The sequence below is a fragment of the Salminus brasiliensis genome, chromosome 9, assembly GCF_030463535.1.
Source record: "Salminus brasiliensis chromosome 9, fSalBra1.hap2, whole genome shotgun sequence".
NCBI lineage: Eukaryota > Metazoa > Chordata > Actinopteri > Characiformes > Bryconidae > Salminus > Salminus brasiliensis.
In genome coordinates this window covers 12,912,690-12,935,244 of record NC_132886.1, presented here as the reverse complement: position 1 = coordinate 12,935,244, position 22,555 = coordinate 12,912,690, and the positions used below count along the sequence as shown (strand labels likewise).

The window sequence follows — 22,555 nt, the reverse complement described above, 5'->3', positions numbered from 1 at the left end:
CGATGAAAGGGCAATTTAATGACAAAGGGACAAATTATGAAGCAGTGAATGACAGAAGGGTAGAATGTTGTAGGGTGAATGATGGAGTGGATGATGGAGTGGATAATGGAGTGGATGATGGAGTGAATGATGAAGTGGATAATGGAGGAGTGAATGATGAAGAGGATGATGGAGGGGTGAATGATGGAAGGGTGAATGATGAAGAGGATGATGGAGGGGTGAAGGATAAAGTGGATGATGGAGGGGTGAAGGATAAAGTGGATAAAGGAGGGGTGAATGATGGAGTGGATGATGGAGGGGTGAATGATGGAGTGGTTGATGGAGGGGTGAATGATGAAGAGGATGATGGAGGGATGAATGATGGAAGGGTAAATGATGAAGTGGATGATGGATGGGTGAATGATGGAGTAGAGGATAGAGGGGTGAATGATGGATGGGTGAATGATGGAGTAGAGGATAGAGTGGTGAATGATGGAAGGGTGAATGATGAAGTGGATGATGGATGGGTGAATGATGGAGTAGAGGATAGAGGGGTGAATGATGGATGGGTGAATGATGGAGTAGAGGATAGAGGGGTGAATGATGGATGGGTGAATGATGGAGTAGAGGATAGAGTGGTGAATGATGGATGGGTGAATGATGGAGTAGAGGATAGAGGGGTGAATGATGGATGGGTGAATGATGGAGTAGAGGATAGAGTGGTGAATGATGGAAGGGTGAATGATGAAGTGGATGATGGAAGGGTGAATGATAAAGTGGATGATGGAGGGATGAATGATAAAGTAGATGATGGAGGGATGAATGATGGACGGGTGAATGATGGAGTGGATGATGGATGGGTGAATGATGGAGTAGATGATAGAGGGGTGAATGATGGAAGGGTGAATGATGAAGTGGATGATGGAGGGATGAATGATGGAGTAGATGATGGAGGGATGAATGATGGAAGGGTAAATGATGAAGTGGATGATGGATGGGTGAATGATGGAGTAGAGGATAGAGGGGTGAATGATGGAAGGGTGAATGATGAAGTGGATGAGGGAGAGGTGAATTATGAAGTGAGAATGATAGAGCGGATGATGGAGGGCTGAATGATGGAGTGGTAAGAATGATGAAGAAGTGAATGAGTGAATTATTGAGGGAAGAGTGACAGTGAATGATGGGAGGGTGAATAATTAAAGAGTGAGTGATGAAGTAGATGACGGAAAGGGAAGAATGATGGAGGGCTGAATGATGGAGTGCTGCGAATATTGGAGAGGTGAATGATGAAATGAGAATGATGGCGTGCATGTTGGAGGGCTGGAGGATGGAGTGGTGACATTGATGGAGGGGTGGATGATGAAGTGAGAATGGTGGAGTGGATGACGGAGGGGTGGATGATGGAGTGGATGATAGAAGGGTAAATGATGGAGTGGATGATGGAGGGGAGAATGATGGAGGGGTAAATGATGGAGTGAGAATGGAGGGGTGAATGATAGAAGGGTGAATGATGAAGTGGATGAAGGAGGGGTGAAGAATTGAGAATGGAGGGGTGAAAAATGGGGGGGAACAATGGCAGGATGAATGACAAATAATTAGAGGAGTGAATGACAGAGTGAATGAACGATGAAGGAGTGAATTGTGAAGAGACGGAAGAAGGAGGGGCAGATAATAGAAGGGCAAATAATGGGGGTTGAACGACAGTGAATGAAGGAGAATTGATGTGTTGTAGGGGTGGATGATGGAGGGGTGGTGTTTGAGGCACAGATGGTTCTAGAGTGTGTATAAATAGACCACTGGAAGAAGATAATTATTCCACTATCATTATCAGCACCATCATTATTGTTATTTGTGTTATTTTGTATTGCTGTTATAGTTATTACTGTTATAAGCTGAGAGGTCATTCTCACAGAATGTTTTCCTTCCCTTCTCTCTCTCTCTCAGCTATGATTCACTCTCTTGCAGCAGCGATGAGCAGCCACCTTCCGAACGCCTCTTTCTCTTCTTCCTCTCCCTCCTCCTCTTCCTCATCTCTGGGTGGTGCATGGCTTTTGCCTGACGGGCGTAACTCCTCTCTGGTGCGAAGTGGGGCAGACCTGCATCCACTGGCTCCAGTTAGCCCATGGGACGTTGCTCTGTGTGTCACGGGTACACTCATCTCCTGCGAGAACGCTCTGGTGCTGGCGGCACTCTTCTATGCCCCCAGCCTGCGGGCGCCCACCTTCATCCTCATTGGCAGCCTAGCCGCCGCTGACCTCCTGGCAGGCCTGGGCCTGGTGCTCAACTTCATTTCCATCTATGCGCTGGACACTGAGCTAGCAACGCTGGCCTCTGTGGGGCTGCTGATTGCGGCCTTCTCGGCATCTGTCCTCAACATCCTGGCAATCACGGTGGACCGTTACCTCTCGCTTTACAATGCTCTCACCTATAATACAGAACGCACCCTTACTTTCACCTACGCCATGCTGGCGCTCATCTGGCTGGTTTGCATCGCTCTGGGCCTTCTGCCTGCCCTGGGCTGGAACTGCCTGGCGGATGAAGCGCACTGCAGCGTGTGCCGCCCAGTGACCAAGAACAACGCTGTGGCGCTGGCCGTCACCTTCCTGCTGGTCTTTGCACTCATCATGCAACTCTATCTGCAGATCTGCAAGATCGCCTTCCGTCACGCGCAGCAGATCGCTGTGCAGCAGCACCACTTCGCCGCCATCTCCACCACCAAGGGCGTGTCCACGCTGTCCGCAATCCTGTGCACCTTCGCCGCCTGCTGGATGCCCTTTGCCATGTATTCCATTGTGGCTGATTCCAGCTACCCAGCCATCTACACGTACGCCACCGTGCTGCCAGCCACATGCAACTCAGTCATAAACCCCATCATTTATGCGTTTAGAAACCCAGACATCCAGAAGTCTCTCTGGCTGGCCTGCTGCGGATGCGTCCCGGCCAACTTCTCTCTCCGGCCAAGGACGTCAAGCGACGTATAGGGCGGATCGTGTGGGACTCGTATGAGACGCACCTGGGGACACCACTTTTGTGGGTCTACTGTGTAAGTGTGTGCCACTGTGCCCGCAAAGCAGGTTGATACATGATGGATCTTTTGTACCATACACAACAAACGTACAACAGCAGTGGCAACAACAGCAAAGGAATCTCTACTCACCTGTATATACACCTCAATGTCATCGCAGTATCAACTACTGATCGTGCTGTGTGGTCACTGGGGTTAAATATCCCTAAGTGAGCTCATAACTTGTCCACTGTAGAATACACATTTTAGTGCAGTGATTTTCATCACCATTACCGAGGAAACCAATGAACACCTTTCTCTTGAAATCCAAAAGAGGAATAGCTAAGGCTTAGTGCAAAACACTGCATGTATCTATTGAACGAAACCCCTTTTGTGACTGTAAAAAGGAAGTGCAATTTCCCCTCATTTCGTTTTATCAGGACATGGCCATAGCAAAGCAGTGAAGATTTGTATAATTTATTGCCACTTCCCTCTTCGTATTTAGCTAAGTAGCCCAAATCTGCTGCCCACCTCAGCAAGGCAATTACGATGCCAAGGAAGACTGCGCAAACGTCTGCGCTCAAAGCCTCTTTCTTTATCAGTAAACACTGTACATGGTCCACCGGCAGACGTAAGAGAAGCACAGTGCATTCCCTCTTCTTTTGTGGAGACATGAAAAGCTCTTGAAGAGCATAGAAACTTAGAAAAAATTAGAAACACATTGGTCATTTTAGCCCACATTTCAGCTGCAGTATCGACTGCATTTGTTCTTTGCCTGCTAACCGCAGGCATATTTATATATAATATTAAGCATTCTGGCATAATATAACAGTTTGAACGCACAAGAGTTCAGGACCATGGACAGCGACTGGTACAATGGCATCGCTGTTCCTGTGCAAATCTGCTTTCCCCCCCTCCCCACACCAAGCTCCCTCCGTGTTCCTTTAAAAATGAATGAATGACATTAAAAGAAAAACAAGGCCCCACAAGCGAAATTTCATACAATCCGCTGTAGCGCTGCCTGCCAAATCCACTGCTCCTTCGTTAGCTCATTGTTCTGCGACAAGATTGTTGTTTTCACAACTTTGGTGGGTGTCGAGAGGGATGTCGGGAAAGCAGGGCAATCGAGGCCGTCACAGGAATTTGAATGAGACGTTTAATTGGAAATTGGAGGAAACCTACCAGACTCGGTCAAGGCAAAAGAATGCATTAATAGCTTACATAAATCCAATTCAGCCAAAGCTTTATTCTTCCTCTAGAATGAGGGGACTGTGTTCGAATGATTATGAAGCTATTTTCTAAAAGCTCTGGTCAGATGAATAGGTGGATGGAGGTTGCTGCAAGCGAGGGCCATTAGTAAATGATACGAGACGGCGCCCTTCGTATAAAACTGTACTCGTCACATTTGAGACTTCTCTGATATCCAGCAAGCATGCGCATAGATCTAAATTCATAAATAGCTCATATTGGGATTAGATAACTAGGCCACCAGACCTTGGATGTGGTGGTCTTGAATTGAGGTTAATGAAAACGGTGACTACTGTGCGTCTCCAACATAAAAATCAAAGCAGGAAAAGCAGTGCATAGTTATTGAAACATCCAGCACCTACAAGATGTTAGGATTTTTCTTTTCCATCGTAAAAAATGAACAGCACCTTGTGTCTATCGAGGGGAAAAAGTTGAAATCCTTTTCAGCCCTCTTTTGAAATGTATGACCTTATTTTTGGCCTTATTTTTTTGCTCCTCTGCAATAATCTATCAATGTGTGCTGTCCATTGATAATGCTACAATCTTAATGAGGCCATCAACAGAGCTAATGTAACCTTATGACTTGAAATCGCTAAGCAGGTCAGTAGGATGGTAGGTTCTGGTCTTTGAATCAGACGTATCGTCTGCATTGAACATGCAGTGGTGTAAAGCTGAGAGTAGGCCCTGATAACCCACACAAAACACACACACACACACACACACTAGAGCTAGCCCACTCTGACTAACCTCAGCCACTTGGTGACCTACACTATAACTGATGGACTTTTTGCCGGAGTCGTCCTGCAGTCTGGACACTGTGGACGGACTCTCCGTTTGATGTTTCTTTGAAACCGTGTGCGTGTATGAGCGAGAAACAGAGCTAATCATGTGTTTATATAGCACTCACTCATATCTTGAGTGGGGTTCAGTGACCTATCACACTGTGCCCCCCTTTATGGAAAGAAAAAGGAAAAAATATATATTTCACCCCACATAATACGCAAACACAGATATCGATGTTCTGACGCCAATCTGTATTGTTATGTATCGTATCTCCACAGAGCTATACTCAATGGGATGCCATAGATTCAGTTCGTTCAGGGGTACTATGGTTATTTTTCTTATGCAATGCTGTATGGATACACTCTATTTTTATACACATCAGGGCATGAGTTTTATGACATGGTGGTGTCGGTGAGTGTGTGTGTATGTGTGTGTATGTATGTATGTATATAATATCTGTATTCTTATCGATGGTTTCTTACAAAAAATGACAGAAAAACAAACAAACAAAAAAAAAACAAGAAAATTGAGTGTTTGGCGATGCGAAAAGTGCCATAATTTTAGTAGTGTCTTACTTGTTGATTTCGGTGTATTTGTCAAGAAAAACAAGCAAAAGCTTATGATTTCTACCGTCACTTCACTAGAGACTTTGCAGGAAATAACACAATACAGAACAGTACCAGTCAATATCAGCCATCTCAAAGTCTCAATCTGATGGAAGACCTCAAAGAAGTCCTACAAAGCTGAACCAGGCTGAACTTTGATCTGTTGCAAGTTCCTCCAAATATCTTGTTACGAAATCAAAAAAACAAAACAAAAACAAAAACATGTCATCAATGTGATTCACTGTGTGATCTAAACTGATGGACTGCTTGTTAACTATGTGAATGCAATCATATTTGGACCAATTGCTAAAGCTGAAATCATGTTCTCACCAGTAGTGGGTGGTTATAATAGCATCCAAATGCAATGGTCCAGGACACCCCGCTGCTGGGGTAACTTGACTTTACGGCAGCCTACCGGCTTTTTATTCATTAGTCTGGTACCCTATTGGCCCCCTTCCCTCTACATGGAGTCCTGTTTGGCTCGTCTCCCTGACTCTGGTGCTGGACGGGGTAGTCCTCGTCCGAGTCAGACAGTGGACAGATGGACGTCCACCCCCTGCCACCTGCTCAACAGTGACCTATCTAACCACTGACACCAATGGATGTCATCATAGGATCGGAAAAGTCTGGAAAGGCGAAGATAGAAAGTGCCCTTGCCTCTATATGGAGTCAACCTGATTGAATAACTGCTCTATCCTAAGCTTACTGTCGGCTTACAGATTATTGGCCCAGACATTATTGTGTTCTTTCATAGCAACTGTTGTTAGGTTGGACCACCTATTGTGTACAGAAGCTTTGGTCAGAATATCGGTGTTACGAGGGTGTTATAATTTCAGATTATGGGATAAAAGCTGTTAAAACTGACAAATAAAGAAAATAATGGAATTTTATGTTGATTCTAATAAGCAACATAGTCAATACCAAACTTAGTGTTTGGTATATCCTGGTAACGATATCTTAATTATACAACAAAAAGCCAGTGTGACTTTGCACACAGATTAAACAAAAAAATGTAAAGAAATGTTGCACCAAGAAAAGTGGTACTATTGCTAATATAGCATTTATATTTTTGAATATGTAAAGGCCACTCTCAAAACCACAAACAGAGACAACTCCATGCATTTTGGAACAAAACCCTTTGATTAGGTGGACTGGGATTTTGCCTGCATTCTGTAAAGATTGTCCAACCTGGCGACAGTAACTATAGAGAACTAATTTGTAGGTGGAGCATGGATAGGCCAATCATTTGGCATCAACTTGTAAAACTCACTTACGCTGGCAGTCAAGAAGAGTTGTGTTGCGGTTGTGTAGTCCACACTGATACACGTCTGCTTAAAGCGCTGTAGCCGTCACTGCCCACATGCTTCTGTGCGTCCTTTACATTGGCATAGATGTTAAGCAAGACATCCACTAGAGGGCGGTTTCTGATAACAAAAACAACAAGGTGATGTGGTGAAGTTGTGATAATGTACAAAAAAGGAAAAATGTCTGTAAACGGTTGCTATAAGTGGTTGTGTTTCACTTGAACTATTGACTACACGGCCCATGGTATTGCTCTGTTCTGTCCGTATCTGTAAGATTTCAGAGAACATGAACAAATACGGACAAAACAAACAAAGAGACTTGACGTTGGGCAAAAATTAGCCTTAAGAGTGTCTGCGCCTTAAGTCCTTGATGATCTCCTTAAAACAGCACATACAGTGAGGCTTTTAAAGGTTTTCTTTCTATTTGGTGATTTGTGCTGTATCCAGACATCACCTGAGTTTCCTCACTCCTCAACCTCAGCATGATAAGCGGTGTAGCATTTTGCTTTATTGTGGCTTGCATGTCACGTCACTTTTTTGTGGACAGTGTCCAAAACAGCATCTGTACAACTCTTTTTGACTGCCAGTGTGTAAATGATGGCCTTACAAAAAAGGAGATACTAAGGTGCTGGAGTCTTCGGGGTTTATAGGGTTAAGCTGAATGGCCTGGAGAAATGCAGAGTGTGTTTGCAGTCTGCTGCAGTTTGCAGGGCTGCTGTGTTGTTCTGACACAGAGCGCCACTACAGACAGCCTTATAGAGAGAGAGAGAGAGAGAGAGAGGAAAAAAAAAAGAGGGAGAGTCATCCATACCTCAGTCTTGCGGTTTTGTGGGGAGACTGAATGACGTCGCTGCTTGCGTACCCAAACAGAAAGAGAGTCAGAGTAAGAAAGAGAGAGAGAGAAAGGTCGTTTGAAAGACGGCTCCCGACCGCACGGATGTTCCGTTACGCCTAAAAGTGGCCCTTCTAAAAATAATGCCTGAAAATGTGAGGCACGAAATGTTAAATTTATCCTGAGCGCTTGAAATCCCTTTTCTGGGCCATTAAGCAGTAGAGCTCAGCTCCTTCTTTCTCTTGATAGAGCGACATTAGGGAGAGGAGGCGCCCTGAGAAAGAGAGAGAGAGAGAGAGAGAAAGAGAGTGAAAGAGAAGCATTAGTCCACCCACTAGGACAAAGCATCTAGATGTAATGTGACTATTAAATCTATAGGAGGTCCATTATGATACAGGATTGCACATTAGTCCTATTGATTAGCCAATGATGTCCATCTATTTATACCCAGCAACCTTTCCTATGTCCTACATGCATGGAGTGTAGACGATAGCCTCCCCTCTGTAAAATAAAGGCGCTTCTGAAATGGTTCTTTGAGCGAGGCTGTAGGAGAACCACTTTTGGTTCCAATATTTGTAACAGAGAGGTGTTTAATTGGTGAAGAACCTTTATTTCTTCTTTATTATCTCCATCCTTGTCCCTTTAACCAAAAGTGGCTCTTCTATGGCTTTGCTCAAAGAACCATTTGAAGCACCACTGCTTTTGAAGAGCGTTTTGGAAAGACAGTTTAGGTCACAACACAAGAATGTGGTCAGAGACGACGACTGGGCACACGATACTGTGATGTAAACTACCGGTTAGTGTCTGTATTTTTTTTTTATTATTTAAAATTTCTCTCTTTGTATTGGGAACTCTCTTAATCTGATGACATGTACGATGCACTTTACGAGAGGGACATGCTACACATTGCACTGTACGTGTGGAATGTACTTCTAATTGAAAATGATTTATTTTTAATACTGTACATAAACCAGAGACGAGAAGAAGAAGAAAAAAAGAACAATCTTGAGGAAAATAAATACTTTGTCAAATAAAATGCAGCAAACTCTTCCAGCTTTCTGTGTTTTATGAGTGTTTAGGTGAGCGTGAGAGGGCTGCAGGTGTGAGGGAGATAGAGTGTGTGTATGTGCGTGTGTGTGGGAGGTATATTCACGCACTCAGGTCGAGCTTAAAAGGGCTGCGCATGAATTATTGAACTGCTCTGATTTATGTAACCTGTTCCGGGCCCGCAGAGAATGGGAGATATCCACAGAGAAGACTTGGAGATGGAGGAGTTCAGGAAGAGCAGGGAAGCATCTGGGGCTCCAGCTGTGGACATGAGAGGTCATCACTGTTCTTGCAGCCAGAGGTGGGTAGAGGAGCTTAAAACAAGACAAAAAAGTGTTACACCTACGAAATAAAGACTTGACTAGAAGTAAAAGTAGAAAGTACCGAGCTCCCTCCAGAACTGCTGCAGAACATCCAGCATCTATTAGCATAGGAACTGAAGGTGGTTTGTGAGCCTGGGGTCTAAAATAAAACCATGAAGCCACAAAATAGAAGGTGTGGTCAACAGCAAGGCTAAACAGAATGAAATTAAATACATTTTAAGTACATTTTAGATACCCTTACTCTCAAATATACTACATTCTACACCAAAAAAGTTTTTTTCACTACTGCTGCAATAGTTGAACCTTTTTAAAACCGTTTTATAAAGAGATGTCAACACCTTTTACACACGGTTTTATGCAGAAGCTCTTAAAATGGGTCTTCATGGCACAAAAAGATGAATCAAAGGACCCTTTTTTCAGTAGAGTGTCAATATTGGTTCTATACACCAATCAGCCATAACATTAACATCACTGACAGGTACAGTGAAAAACACCTGTCAAGGGGTGGATATTTTAAAGAAGCAGGTGAACAGTCAGTTCTTGAAGTGGGAAAAAAAAATCACACTTTTTTTAATTAGGTAAACCTACCTTGTGCCTACACTCACTGGCCATTTTATCAGAAACATGAGCACCACTGACAGGTGAAGTAAAAAGCCTTGATTATCTTCATCTACAGTGGCATCTGTCAAGGGGTGGACATATTAGGCAGTAAGTGAAGAGTCATGTGATGTGTTAATAGGAGAAATGGTCAAGCATAAGGATCTGAGCCACAAGATCCAAGAACCAAACTGTGATGGCCAGACGTCTGGGTCAAAGCATCTCCAAAACATCAGGCAGGTCTTGTGGGAAGTTCCTGGTATGCAGTGTTCAGGATCATGGCCTCCAAAGGTTCATTGATGTGATCCATGAAGACTCCACCTCACAACTTACAGGAGCTGCTGGTAGCGTCTTGTATTGGGGCTCATTTGCCCCCAACAGTTTAGAACCGTGCTGGCAACCTTATATAGACCAGTTCTGCACAGTCCTGGTCCTGAAGATCCCCTAAAAAAGGTTACATCCGACACATCTGGTTGTAATATTCAGAAATCTGACTCTGCAAGAACCAGATTTCAGGGCACCTCTGATTTAGACCTTGGTATTTTATTTTTCCAGGAAATTATCCTTGTCTTTTTGTGTAAAATACAGGGATGCTGTGCATAAAATGAAGCTATAGACTATTATTGTTAGTATTCAGTACATAGTAGCAGGTACTACCCTCCAACGTCTGTAGTTCATTCGCTCATACTGTAGCTGCTGCCACACAAACACCCACCCACCAGAAAGGGCGCAGCATCGTTTCCCCATATGACGCAGGCAAAAGACCAAAAAGATGGAGGAGAGTCACGTCCAGCTCCTTGACTCACCTTCAGCAAACAGGAGGAGATGCAGAGAGAAAGAGCGACACCTAGCGGCCCGCTGACAGAATTACCTCTCCCTCTCTCTCCTGTTTTCTGTGGTCCACTGTCAGCTGTATTAGATTACTGCTAAACTAAAAGCTCCCAAGTAATTTCAGCGACCACAAATAAATCGTTTAGCCTCTTTGTAAAGTAAAGCTACGTTTTAATGAATAAATATATAAATGTGGTTGAGAACTAATGAACGAAATGACCTATGACCAATGCACACTCCCCTTACCCTTACTACACACACACACACACACACACACACACACACAGGGTTAGGCTGCTGCTCCAGGTAATGCTAATGTAAATGCTCCTAAAATAAAAGCAGCTGTGCTACAACTAACCCAAACCTTGCAGGGCGAGGAGCTAACTGCTAAATGCTAAACGTTTACCCACCAGCTGCATTTTTATTAGCCTGCTGCTAACAAGCCTACTGAGCTAATAAGCTAAATGCTGCATGCTAGCTACGTCTAACCTGGCTCTTACCTTAAAATACCCGGATCTACAGTAATAAAAACAAACAAACATATTAGCTCATTTTATATTAAGTAATATATATTATATTAATCATTTATAATAATAATCAAGAATAATAATTTATAAGTTATATTAATTAAATATTTTATGTAAATAATCCAGCTGAAGAAAGTCGATAAATAAATGACCTTGAAGACCACCTAAACTGTCTGAATGTTCGTGTTTTGAGTCATACTGGGGACATTTGGTCCCCACAAAGAGCTAATGGCCATGGCCACACACACACACACACACACACACACACACGCACACGCGGGGAGAGCTCTGATGACTCACCGCTCCTCCTCCGCGTGAAAGTGAGCTGAGCGCGCGGGAGGCGGCGGCGTCACCGACTCCACTGAGTCAGAGCGCGCGAGGGGGGCCAAAGGGGGAACCGAGTGCGCGTGCATGCGCGTGCACGAATGGGTAGTTTTAAGAGCGCAGCCAAGAGCCAAAGAAAAAAAAAGCCTGAGCGAGCAAATGCTGCACTACTCACACAGCCGGGTTTCCTTTCTAATGCAATTTAATCTTTCAGCCCATCATTAGCTGACTCAGTACTGCACCATCTCTCCTTTCTGACAAACACACACACACACACACACACACTCGCATACACCCACACATAGTCAACTTGGTGAATGAATTACTCCTACGACTCAAAAAATAGTCCATTGTACAGAGTACACTGTGTAGTCAGTGATCACACTGGTGCCACATCAGAGTGATTCAACTGTAATTACCCCTCCTGATCCTGCAGGACCCTCAGGAGACTTCATTTCTGTCAACCTCTGCCTCACACTGGTCCTAAAGGAAAGTGGCACCAGCAGCTCCACTTAATTACACCACCGATGGGGGCAGTGAGGTTTAATGGAGGACGGACAAGAGAAATGACAGCTGTGCGTGTTATACTCCTGCAGGAAAGAGGTGCGTCAGAGAAACACTGCTGAGACACCCATTCAGCCAAATGACGTCTGATGGTCCTCACACGTTTTTATTATTAGGCACACCTACCTTGCACCTACACTCACTGGCCATTTTATCAGAAACACAAAAACTCAAACCTCCACTCAAAAACTACCCTAAACCCGCCGGACATCGGCCTTAACATGAGCAGCACTGACAGGCGAAGTGAATAGCCTCGATTATCTTCATCTGCAGTGGCATCTGTCGAGGGGTGGATATATTAGGCAGTAAGTGAACAGTCAGTTCTTGAAGGTGATGTGGTAATAAGAGAAATGGGCAAGCATAAGGTTCTGATCCCCTTTGACATGAACCAAATTGTGATGCCCACAAAGCTGGAGAAGGCCAGAGGAGATAGCGGAGTTTACATGTAGCTATTTTCTCACTTCATGATGTAATTAGGAAATGGCAGCCAAACAGAAATGTTGGAGGTCAAGTTGAGGTCAGAGGAACAAGAAAACCTTTCAAGAGCTGCTAATAGGATTGCTAGTAGAAAAACCCCTGTTTGACTGCAAAAGACCCCAAGGAATATTTAGCAGACTCTGGAGTGGTGGTGCAAGGTTCTGTTGCCTCTACTAGAAGAGTCGTCAGAAAAAAATCACAATTTCTTGGGCTTCTAGTTCTATGAGAAAGGCCTCACATGCACTGCTTTTTAAAGGTAGAGGTACACCTTTTCAATTATGTTTCATTTGACTGTAAGAACGAAGGGCCACATCAAAACCTTCAGCTTATAATTATAACTTGTTTATACTTGGACCCCCAATATTGCCCCTTGTGGGGATACTTGTGTAAAAAGTAGTTGTATGGTGTAGTATTAGCAATACCTTTCAATGGAACTTACCATAACATTAGTAGGAATAGAAAGGGTGAACGTTAAAAGACATCGGTCCATCAGACTGAGAATGTAAAGCATGATTTAACACTCAGCACACAGAGCACAGTTTCCAGAGCCATCTCAGGCTTGTGTGCAGCTTCATGTATTTCATGTAGGCGGGTTGGGACTCTGTAATATGTCATGAGTGTTTTTTACAGGCTACGTTCTTCAGAACTCTGTGGTACCACTTTGTGTTGTCTATCACTTTATGGCTAGTCTGTTGTTGCTCCATTTTTCCATTTCATTTGAATAGCACTTACATTTGACTGGGGCACCTTCAGCAGGGCACACATTTCACGATCTGACGACTGATGAAGATGCCGTCTTATGACAGAGCCACATCACTGAGCTCTTCTGTCTGAACCACTCTACTGCAAGTGCTTATCTATGGAAATGTACATGGCTATGTGCTTGAGTTTACACATCTGTTAGCAATGGATGTGGCTGAAACACTGAAAACCAATCATTAGGAGGGATATCCACATACATCCACATTTGCTATATTGTGCATATCATACAGAACAGTACACCCACAGTGTTGATAGTAGCACTCATATGTCTTTAGGTGGGATTTTTATGGCCATTGAAACATGCCAAGGGGTGGATGTATGAGGCATGCAAACATATGAATCTGAGCCACTTTGGCAAGGACCAAATTGTACTATCTAGACGACAGGGTCAGAGCATCTCCAAAACATCAGGCAGGTCTTGTGGGGTATTCTCTGTGTGCAGTGGGCAGCACCTACCAAAGGCGGTTCAAGAAAGGACAAACGGTGAAGCCGCATCAGCACCATGGGCAACAAAGACTCATTGATATGATCCACAGAGGCCCCACTTCACAACCTACAGGATCTGCTGCTAACGTCCTGGTGCCAGATACCACAGGACGCCTTCCATGTGGCTGAAACACTGGAAATCAAAAATTAAGGGGGGTATCCACATACATCCACATTGGCAAAGTAGTGTAGATCATACGGAACAGTACACCCAGCATGACTAGTAGCACTCATGTGTCTTTAGGTGGGATTTTATTGGCCATTGAGACATGCATACTGTATTTGCCTACAGCTTCTTCTTAAAGACACACTGAATGTTTGTTGTCTGTTACTCAGATCAGCAAAATCACTTTACAAGCAGTTTTACCAAAATTCTATAGAACACATTGTTTAAACCACAAGACATTTTACATAAAAACTGCAGGCCATACACACGAGTCTTTATATAGCTAAAAGTTTAGTTTAAGTTGATGCTTCCTTTTTTGTGTGCAGCTATCAGTGGCACATTTAAGCAAATAAATAAAATAAAGCTAAAATATTGAAGTGCTCTTATTCTGTACAAATTAGTATCTCAAAAATTATAATAATATTAAGAGAGCACAGAAAAAAACAAAACAAAAAAAAACACTAAAAGGCAATATATTTCACCCCAAACCTTCTTCAGTCCAAACGGGTGAAACTCTAGCAGTTCTATCCATTTCTATTTGTCAATACAGAAATGCACCTGTTGGGCCTGCATGTACCTTACATGTGGCTACTGTACAGATCAGGCTTTATTTTTGCCATTCTCTCATTTTTCTAGAGACAGAGGGGCCCTTATTACCTACAGTGGAAGGTATATATTCTGAATGCTACTCAGAAGAACAGTGAAAGATGTACGGTTTAACAGTGTGACGAAATTCCTGTTTAAAGATGCATGAACTCCTTAAAAGCACAGCAAATCTACTGTAGGTATTCAGAGCAGCTCGAAAATGAAAATGCTAAATATAAGCGGGAAAACATACTCAAACTTAAATCACCAGTTTAGCATTAATATCCTATACTTAATCATTTCACAAAATAAATACAATTTTTAAGCTTTTAAAGAAGCATATCGCATAAGAATGAGTATTCCAGATTGTCAGTACAGTTCAGTGAATCAATTTTGTGTCCTACGCTGGCATATCATGAAAGATAAACTATTTAATGAAAATAATTGTAAATCTAAATTTATTCAGATACACATTGGCTGTTTTTTTTAGGCTCTATGTGAGAACGCTGGCACGTGGACGTTTTTGCATTGGCTGACCTGTTTACCTACAAATACGTTGTTTCTTAGCAAGTGTTGCAAAGGTTGGCAAAGCTGTACAGCATGCTGGAAAAATCCATCCAACCAAATCAGAAATGAAAGGCTTTTTTTTAATTATATATATATATATATATATATATATATATATATATATATATATATATATATATATATATATATATATATATATATATAATTTTTTTTTTACATGTTTTTAGGGCTTTATGTATGCAAATAGTATCAATGCAACATTAGCATTAATACTTTTATTAGTGTGTTGCATATTACATCAGGTTTTATGTACTTCATACCAATTAAAATGTGTTTCCAATAGACAGAGATATATATATTACACACACACACACACACACACACATCAGTCATAACATTAGCACCACTGATGGGTAAAAACATCTTAATCTACAGTGGCCAAGGGGTGGATATATTAGGCACAGGAATCTGAGTAACTTTGACAAGGTCCAACTTGTAATGGCTAGATGACAGAACAATGTTTCCATTCCGGTATGCAGTGGTTAGTACCTACCAAAAGTGGTTCAAAAAAGGACAAATGGTGACCCGGTGACCAGGTTATGGGCACCGAAGACTCATTGATACAATCCATGGAGGTCCCAGCGCCCAACTTATGAGACTTGATTTGCTGCTAATGCCTTGGTGCCAGATACCACAGGACGCCTTCAGAAGTCTTGTGGAGCTCAAGCCTCAAGTGCTCAGGTCTGTTGTGGGGGCAGAAGGGGGACCTACTCAATATTGGACACTAGTAGGTACTAATGTTATGACTGATTGGTGTACTTCACTCTATTAAAGTTGCTTTATTTAATACTCTTCATATATCACTGTTAATTGGGTGTGCTCTAATTGCCCTATTTATTAGTGTATTAGTGTATTATTAGTGTAGAGGTAGGTAAGTGTTACCTTTGGTATTACTTTGTTCCGTATTGAAAAGAAAATTAGAGGTATCAATGTTCCCTAGTTTGAGCTAAATTCTATTGTCATAGCTAAACGAACTTGCCACCATGCTCTTAGCATGACTGCACCACAAAAATCGACCTATCTAATCGGCCCTAACAGTGACCATTTGTACAACCACAAAGTAAATATTTGAAATTAGCAATGCACCATTTAGACAAAAATCATTTAAATCTGTGCTAAAATTTCTCATTTGCTTGAATGAAATTTTCCCAGGTGCCAACGTGGCAACAGCTGCTACAAAAGAGCATGTTTGTGGGCAGAGCATGCATTATTTAAGCAGCTCAGGTTTTTGGTTCCACTTCCACTTAAGAGGGTAAAAACTAAAGAAATTAAATCTGTACCTTGTTCTTGAAGGAAAGCACAGTATGTATGCATGTTTGTGTGTATGTATGTATGTGTGCATCTAGTTTTCAGCCTGGAACACACTTGTTTATACACTGTTTTTCTTTCTGTTTTTTTAGAACTTCAGAAGTCCTCAGCCACACTGAGTGATGACCAGCAACCAGCTGCTGCTTCTTAACACCGTTACTGACGTGACATCTGTCCATGTGGGAGAGGAGAGAGAAACTGGCACAGACCAAGCAGGAAAGAAAGAGGAGATTAAGTGAGGAAGAGCGATGGGGAAGAAAAACTAAGTGAGGGTGAGGAGCTGTGAACTGAGCAGACGGCAGCAACACACGGAGCGTGACTGCAAAAGAGTCATGGGCTGTGGGCAGCATTCCTGCTGGGGACTCAGTAGTAGTAGTGTAGTGTACGCAGTAATGTAAGCTGTGACAAAGCCTAGGAGACTTCTTTCCGATTAGAGATTTCCTCTGTAAAAGTTACTGAAGCTCTGATCTCATATAGGAGAGAGTGGGCACAAACCAACATGGAGGAAAAAGTAACAGATTCAACAGGTGCCTTTTGGTCTATTTCTCATAATGCCATGTGAAATCTATCTGCAAATTCTATTCTAATTTATCACGATTTATTTTTTTTCTCCCATCTTGATGTCTTTTGATGCACATTGCTGCTGTCCCACAAATCTTGTATCTCAAAAATGGCAACCATTTCTATAATTCCATTCATCATGAAATCTGGACACAGTGCACAGGACATTATTTTAGTGAACATGGAGATACAAGATTTTTGCGCCATAGCAAATCGATAATTAAAGCCCCTAATTTTGCTAATCTGGCTCAAGGCCCTCGGTGTAAATGTACATCAGATATTTCTGAATATCTGCCCAAAGAATGGGCGGTCCTAACAGTGGTCATGATTAGAACAACATACCCCTGACCAATCACAAGGCTAACATGGCTCTGCCCTCTCTTCAAGTCTAATCAACCTGGCGAGCTAAAGCTTGAGCCTTGACTGGGGGAGTGGATGTGGGGTATGTGTGGGCATCTGGCCATGGATCTCCACAGCTACAGTGCTGGCTCAGGATCTCCTGTCTGTGCTGGCACCCAGGTGCTAAATTCTGCGGTGACTCGGACAATGCTCAGACTTAAAGATAGGGTGAAGCCATGTTAGTCTTGTATCTATATATAGGCTGTTAACTCAGATATTATCAGAACCTCAGTAACCCTAAAGATCTGTGAAATCACAGTCACAACTCAAGGCTGTGGGAGTGATAAAGGGCTGTCAGTCAGTCACAGTCATTAGAATATTAAGACCACGCTCATACGATTCTCAGAGAGGTCTGAGAAGTGCTTTTTGGTGATTTCTAAGGAGTGTTTCATCATAGTTCTGCTTTGTGGTTTCTATTTAAACATTGCTGAACACCCAGGTTTAGTATTTCACAGAAAAAATGGAAAAAATGTGTTTCCGAGGGGTTTAAGGTTTCTTGCAGATTCATCAGAAATGAAGATGTCATTTTTAATTTATAGTGCTGATATTTCTGGTCAAGCAGAAATTTGCCAGCAGCCTCCTTTCACTAGTAGCATTTATTCTGATGTTGATATTTTTATATAAGGTTATACTGAGGTTGCAAAGCTTGCCAGGTTGAAACAATATAGAACTGTACTGAATTAACTGTGCTTGTATTAACTTGACTTTTTAGTGACCAAGCTTGCACGCATGTTGTAACGTTTGCATGCTTGTTGCTTACTTAACTATTCATAAATGATTGGTTGTGAAAACTAAGTTCATATGCCCAGACTTCTAAAATTATTTAGGGTGTGCCCCTCGCTCCCCTACATTATGAAATGGAGGTGATTGATCATGATCGTTATAAAACTGTAACAGTACAATTTTATCAACCTTCTAACAATGTTATCTAATAACAGTGGTACACTGTTAGGCTCTACTATATATTATTTGTAATGTACTACAAAAGTACCTGAACGAGTTCAGATATCAGAATCGGTATCCCCTCTGTGCGTCATTGAGTTTGTGCCTTTTTGTGTCTTCTGACAACCTGCTGAACACCAGCATTAGATAACTATACAATTGCTTACAATAACTCATCTTTAAAATACTGAAAAAAGCCTGGAAGATCCAGGACTTTCCCAATGACGGGAGGCGGCCTGTACACACAATGCTTTCATATAGTTTTGCTTTCGTCTGTTACATCTCTCATGCTGTCCTGAAAACCTCCCCTCTCGTCCTCTCGCTCTAGTTCCTCTTCTTTAGTGCTCTTATCTGCTGGTCCTTCCGTCCCTCTCTCGCCTCTTGCCTCAGTCGGACCACTCGTTCTCGTCCAGCTCGGAGTCCTCGTCGGATTCGCTGTACTCTACGGCGATGCGGCGGGACAGGATGGTGGCCACGTCATTGCCCACCGGCTCCTTCTTAGCCTCCAGCTCTCTCTGCTCCTGCACTTTCCGCAACTGTATACCTGAGAGGGGAAAAGGAGCCAGGGGACAGATTAAAGGGGGCAGTTCCTAGCAATCTTTCCTTCTCAAGGTTTGCTTATTATATTTGTAATACGTAAATGTACCTCAAATCAATCACAGTTCATTTTTCCAGGAGCATTTTACAACCTCTCTATTTCCCTTAGTATTCAACAGACTGGTTTTGTCTTTGCCTTTTAAGACTGACTCATGTCAGCTTGTGTTAAATTCTGTTATACTACTCTACAGCATCAGCCCATATGACCCATTAATTTTAGATGCTGATTCTAAACTTGTCCATAAATGCAAGTGTAAAGCATGTTCTTTAGGGGTGTCTCAAAGCACAAATTAGACCTCCTGACCGTAGGGGGAGCCCAGGAGCAAACAAGACCAATTCTCTCATAATGCTGCTTTAGAGTATAGCCAATGATTATGTATGTAAACACCTGTGACTCCTAATACCCCTTGAATATGTTTTTTTTTAATAATTAGTTAACGAAAATATGAAACTGTACAGTGCAGGTCACAAGCACGTCCTCTCGCTCTCTCTTTTTGTCTTTCTTATCCTGTGTCTCTCTCTCACCTCGTCGGATGGCGGCGAGCAGGTCGCTGCGAGCGTCGCTCATGGGGATCAGGGGTATTTGCCCCTTCCTGGGAGCCGCTGCCTCGGCTGGAGCTTGGGGCAGGCTGTGTGCGTGAGGGTGTGCGTGTGGGTGCGGGTGTGTGGGGGGCCCAGGTGGGGGTGGTGGCGGAGCTGCAGGCGGTGGGTGGGCAGGAGAAGGAGTGTATGAGGCTGGCAGGGCAGGGGTAGGGGGTGAGGGGCTGTAGGAGCGGGACAGTGAAGCCACAGCACTGGGGGGCAGTGAGGAGGGTGCCGAGGGGCTGTCGAAAGCCGTCTGAGCCGAAGGGATGAGGGGAGGAGGCGGAGGAGGAGCAGGGGGGATGAAGTACTCTGGGTGCTGAGCTTGCTGACCACTGTTACAAACAAACAAACAAAAACTTTTATTAGTCCAAAATGCTGGACGATGCTGTAGTCAGTTATAAAAAACACACAACATGGCATAAAAGGGGACGCTCTAAGATCCACACACACACCTGTAGTCTTTGGCCTGTGTGGGGCGAGGTCCGTTGAGGGCCGGGTCTGTGGTTGTGGGGCCATGTGCTGTCTGACCCCTGGATAGTGTCTGTCTGCCCGCTGGAGTGGACAGAGCAGCTGAGGGCCGATAGCCCTGTTCCAAGCTTGGTGTCTGGCTCTGTGTCGGTGCCAGGAGGAGCTCCTTGCCCTCGCTGCTTGAGTATGCGGTGGAGGGAGCTGTCTGCTGAGCTGGTCGGCTCGGGCTGCCCGGATAAGAGTGATCGCCCATGTCTGACGCCACTGACCTAAGAGCAGTGAGAGAAAGAGAGAGAGAGAGAGGAATGAGCTCTGGCACAAAACAGTCATTTTTATATAAATCTGCCATCTAAACACTTATCTGATGATCGGTCAGTAATGGATACCTGTATTTACACAATATGTACAAATGTCTGTGTAGTAGAAAAGTATTGCCAACTAAAAGGATTCTCTGAAGCATATCAACAAGAACCTACTGGCACCATGCCTAATGCCACGTGTGGGCTAGAGGGGTATAAAGCCCCCAAGCATTGAGCTGTGGAGCAGTGGAACTGTGTTCTCTGGAATGATGGTGCTCCATCCAATACTTTCGGCATACTTAGGGGAGTTGGAAATTAGGTGGGGTGGTAATCATCCAACATCCTGACCTCACTAACAGAGTTACTAACACTAACTCTTGTCACTGAATGCAATCAAACCCTTACAGCAATGCCCAACATTTAGTAGAAATGCCTCCTCAATGCCTTCCCTGGACAGTAGAGACATTTATTCCAACAGCAGCAGAATAAACTCTTTTTTTAAAACATGCTTGATTTAGAAAGAAAATGAATGAGCAGGTGACCCATTACTTTTGTCTATATAGTGTCTCTTGGAATAGTTGAATACTGAGAGTCTAGTACATGGAAGTGACATAACGTGAACCTCAAAATTGTTACATAAGCAGCCCAAAGTCTTTCGAGGCTAGGGTCAACAGCTACTTTGGGAGAATATAAAAGTAAGACTAAAAAGTAAAGCTAGCTGACTGAAGCAAGCACCTTTGCTGGTTTCCAGCACGAGGGCGCCTTTGGAACTGGTAAAAGCTTACTAAAGGTGCCGACCTCGAGAGCTGCCAAAAGCTAACGCTAGGCTGACCAAAGTAGGCATCAGCTACAGCTATTAGCTATCTCTTCAGCTAGTTAACGTCTCACTGTGCCAGATGGACATCATCTTCAGAGGGCCCTGAAAGTATAACAGCACTATCCATTAAGACTAGAAATAAATGTGTGTATTTGTTCTTGCTGCAGTGCTAAGCTAGGCTTAGTGCTAGGCTTAGTGCGAGGCTGTTTGCGCCTTCTTTTTTACTTTTTATTTTTTTTTAGCACCTGTTTTAATCCTCCTGTACAACACTTTATAAAACTTGCTGTAAGAAGTAGATAATATGGGCGAAAGTATTGAGACACATGTTCATTCATTGTATCTTCTGAAATTAAGGACATTAAAAAATAAATGTATCCTTCTTTTGTTGGAGTAACTGTCTCTACTATCCAGAGAAGGCTTGTTGTAAGGATCTACATGCATTTAGCCACATAAGCGTTAGCGAGGTCAAACGAGTGTATCCCTCTAGCTTTCTGGCATCAGGCATGGGGCCAAGGGGTTCATGTTTATCTGATCCAAAGGGTCCTAATCTGCTGGCAGTACATCTCTACAGGGACTAGACAAAATGTGTTTGTGTGCACTTGCACATCTGTGCCAGCAATGGGAGCAACTTAGTGTCTGAATGCATTTATAAGTGTCCACAAACATTTGGACATACAGTGTAACTTAAATAAAAATGCTACTCTTGCTCACAGTATGATGCACCACTAGATGGCAGCAGAGAGAGTGGATTAAATCTAAGATGGCACATCCTGCCAGTGTGCCGACTCTGGGCATTTCTCACCTGCTGTCGGGGGAGAGTGACCCCTCTGAGGACATGCCATGGTACGGAGACGGAGTGAATCTGGCATCGGGGCGGAACTCTTTGTCATATGCCAGAACATTCCACTCCTGCCTGCGATTCCGAGCCTTCCGGACCTTCTTGACCTCGCGACCTGGATCCTCCACCTGCTTCTGCTGCTCCTGAGAGCGAGAGAGAGAGAGAGAGAGAGAGAGAGAGAGAGAGAGAGAGAGAGAGAGAGAGAGACAGAGAGAGAGACAGAGAAGGGGGCAGGGAGAGAGAGAGAGAGAGAGAGAGAGAGAAAGAGAGAGAGAGCATGCAAGAAACAAAGAAAGTAAGACATTTTTTTGTAAGCAACAAAAGCAAAGTGTGAACCCACACACCCCATTACTACAGTCTATAATCTACACACATGCCTCTACAACCAAAAAAAACACACACACACCCACACACGCACACACAAAAACACACACACACGCACACATTTTTTATCCATCTACAAATCAGAGAAGCTGGTGAAACATGAAGACGGACAGGTGACGGACCGAGTGGCCAGACTGAGAGACGGACAAGCAGTGAGAAAAGGGGGAGAGGGAGGAGAGGGGTTGCAGTACGGTGGGTTTCTTACAGCAGAGCAGAGGGGGCTTCTGGGATGGACCTGCCTGGACTTAGACTGGGCCAAGTGAGCCTGGGCTGGAGCGCTTGTCTGGAGAGAGGGGGGGAAGAGTCTGGGGGGTTAGAGCTACAG

At 43.5% G+C, this 22,555-nt stretch overlaps 2 protein-coding genes across 5 annotated transcripts in view; one reads left to right on the top strand and one right to left on the bottom strand.

Moving 5' to 3' along the window:
- Positions 1-8,792, top strand: part of gpr185b (G protein-coupled receptor 185 b) — a 9,632-nt gene extending 840 nt beyond the window's left edge. Inside the window, exon 2 of the mRNA XM_072687452.1 lies at positions 1,924-8,792. Within this exon, the coding sequence (XP_072543553.1) occupies positions 1,926-2,960 (1,035 nt within the window). The 5' untranslated portion in view covers positions 1,924-1,925 and the 3' untranslated portion in view covers positions 2,961-8,792. The remainder of the gene's footprint in view (positions 1-1,923) is intronic.
- Positions 8,793-15,150: 6,358 nt separating this feature from the next.
- LOC140562073 (actin-binding protein WASF3) overlaps positions 15,151-22,555 on the bottom strand; it is a 45,380-nt gene continuing 37,975 nt past the window's right edge. For 3 of the 4 annotated variants that reach the window (XM_072687449.1, XM_072687448.1, XM_072687450.1), the window contains 5 exons: positions 22,436-22,513; positions 21,811-21,989; positions 19,877-20,161; positions 19,365-19,756; positions 15,151-18,786 (listed from right to left, as the gene is read on the bottom strand). In XM_072687449.1, coding sequence (XP_072543550.1) covers positions 18,629-18,786; positions 19,365-19,756; positions 19,877-20,161; positions 21,811-21,989; positions 22,436-22,513 — 1,092 coding nt within the window. In that variant the 3' untranslated portion in view covers positions 15,151-18,628. The remainder of the gene's footprint in view (positions 18,787-19,364; positions 19,757-19,876; positions 20,162-21,810; positions 21,990-22,435; positions 22,514-22,555) is intronic. The other variant, XM_072687451.1, reaches the window with a different exon arrangement.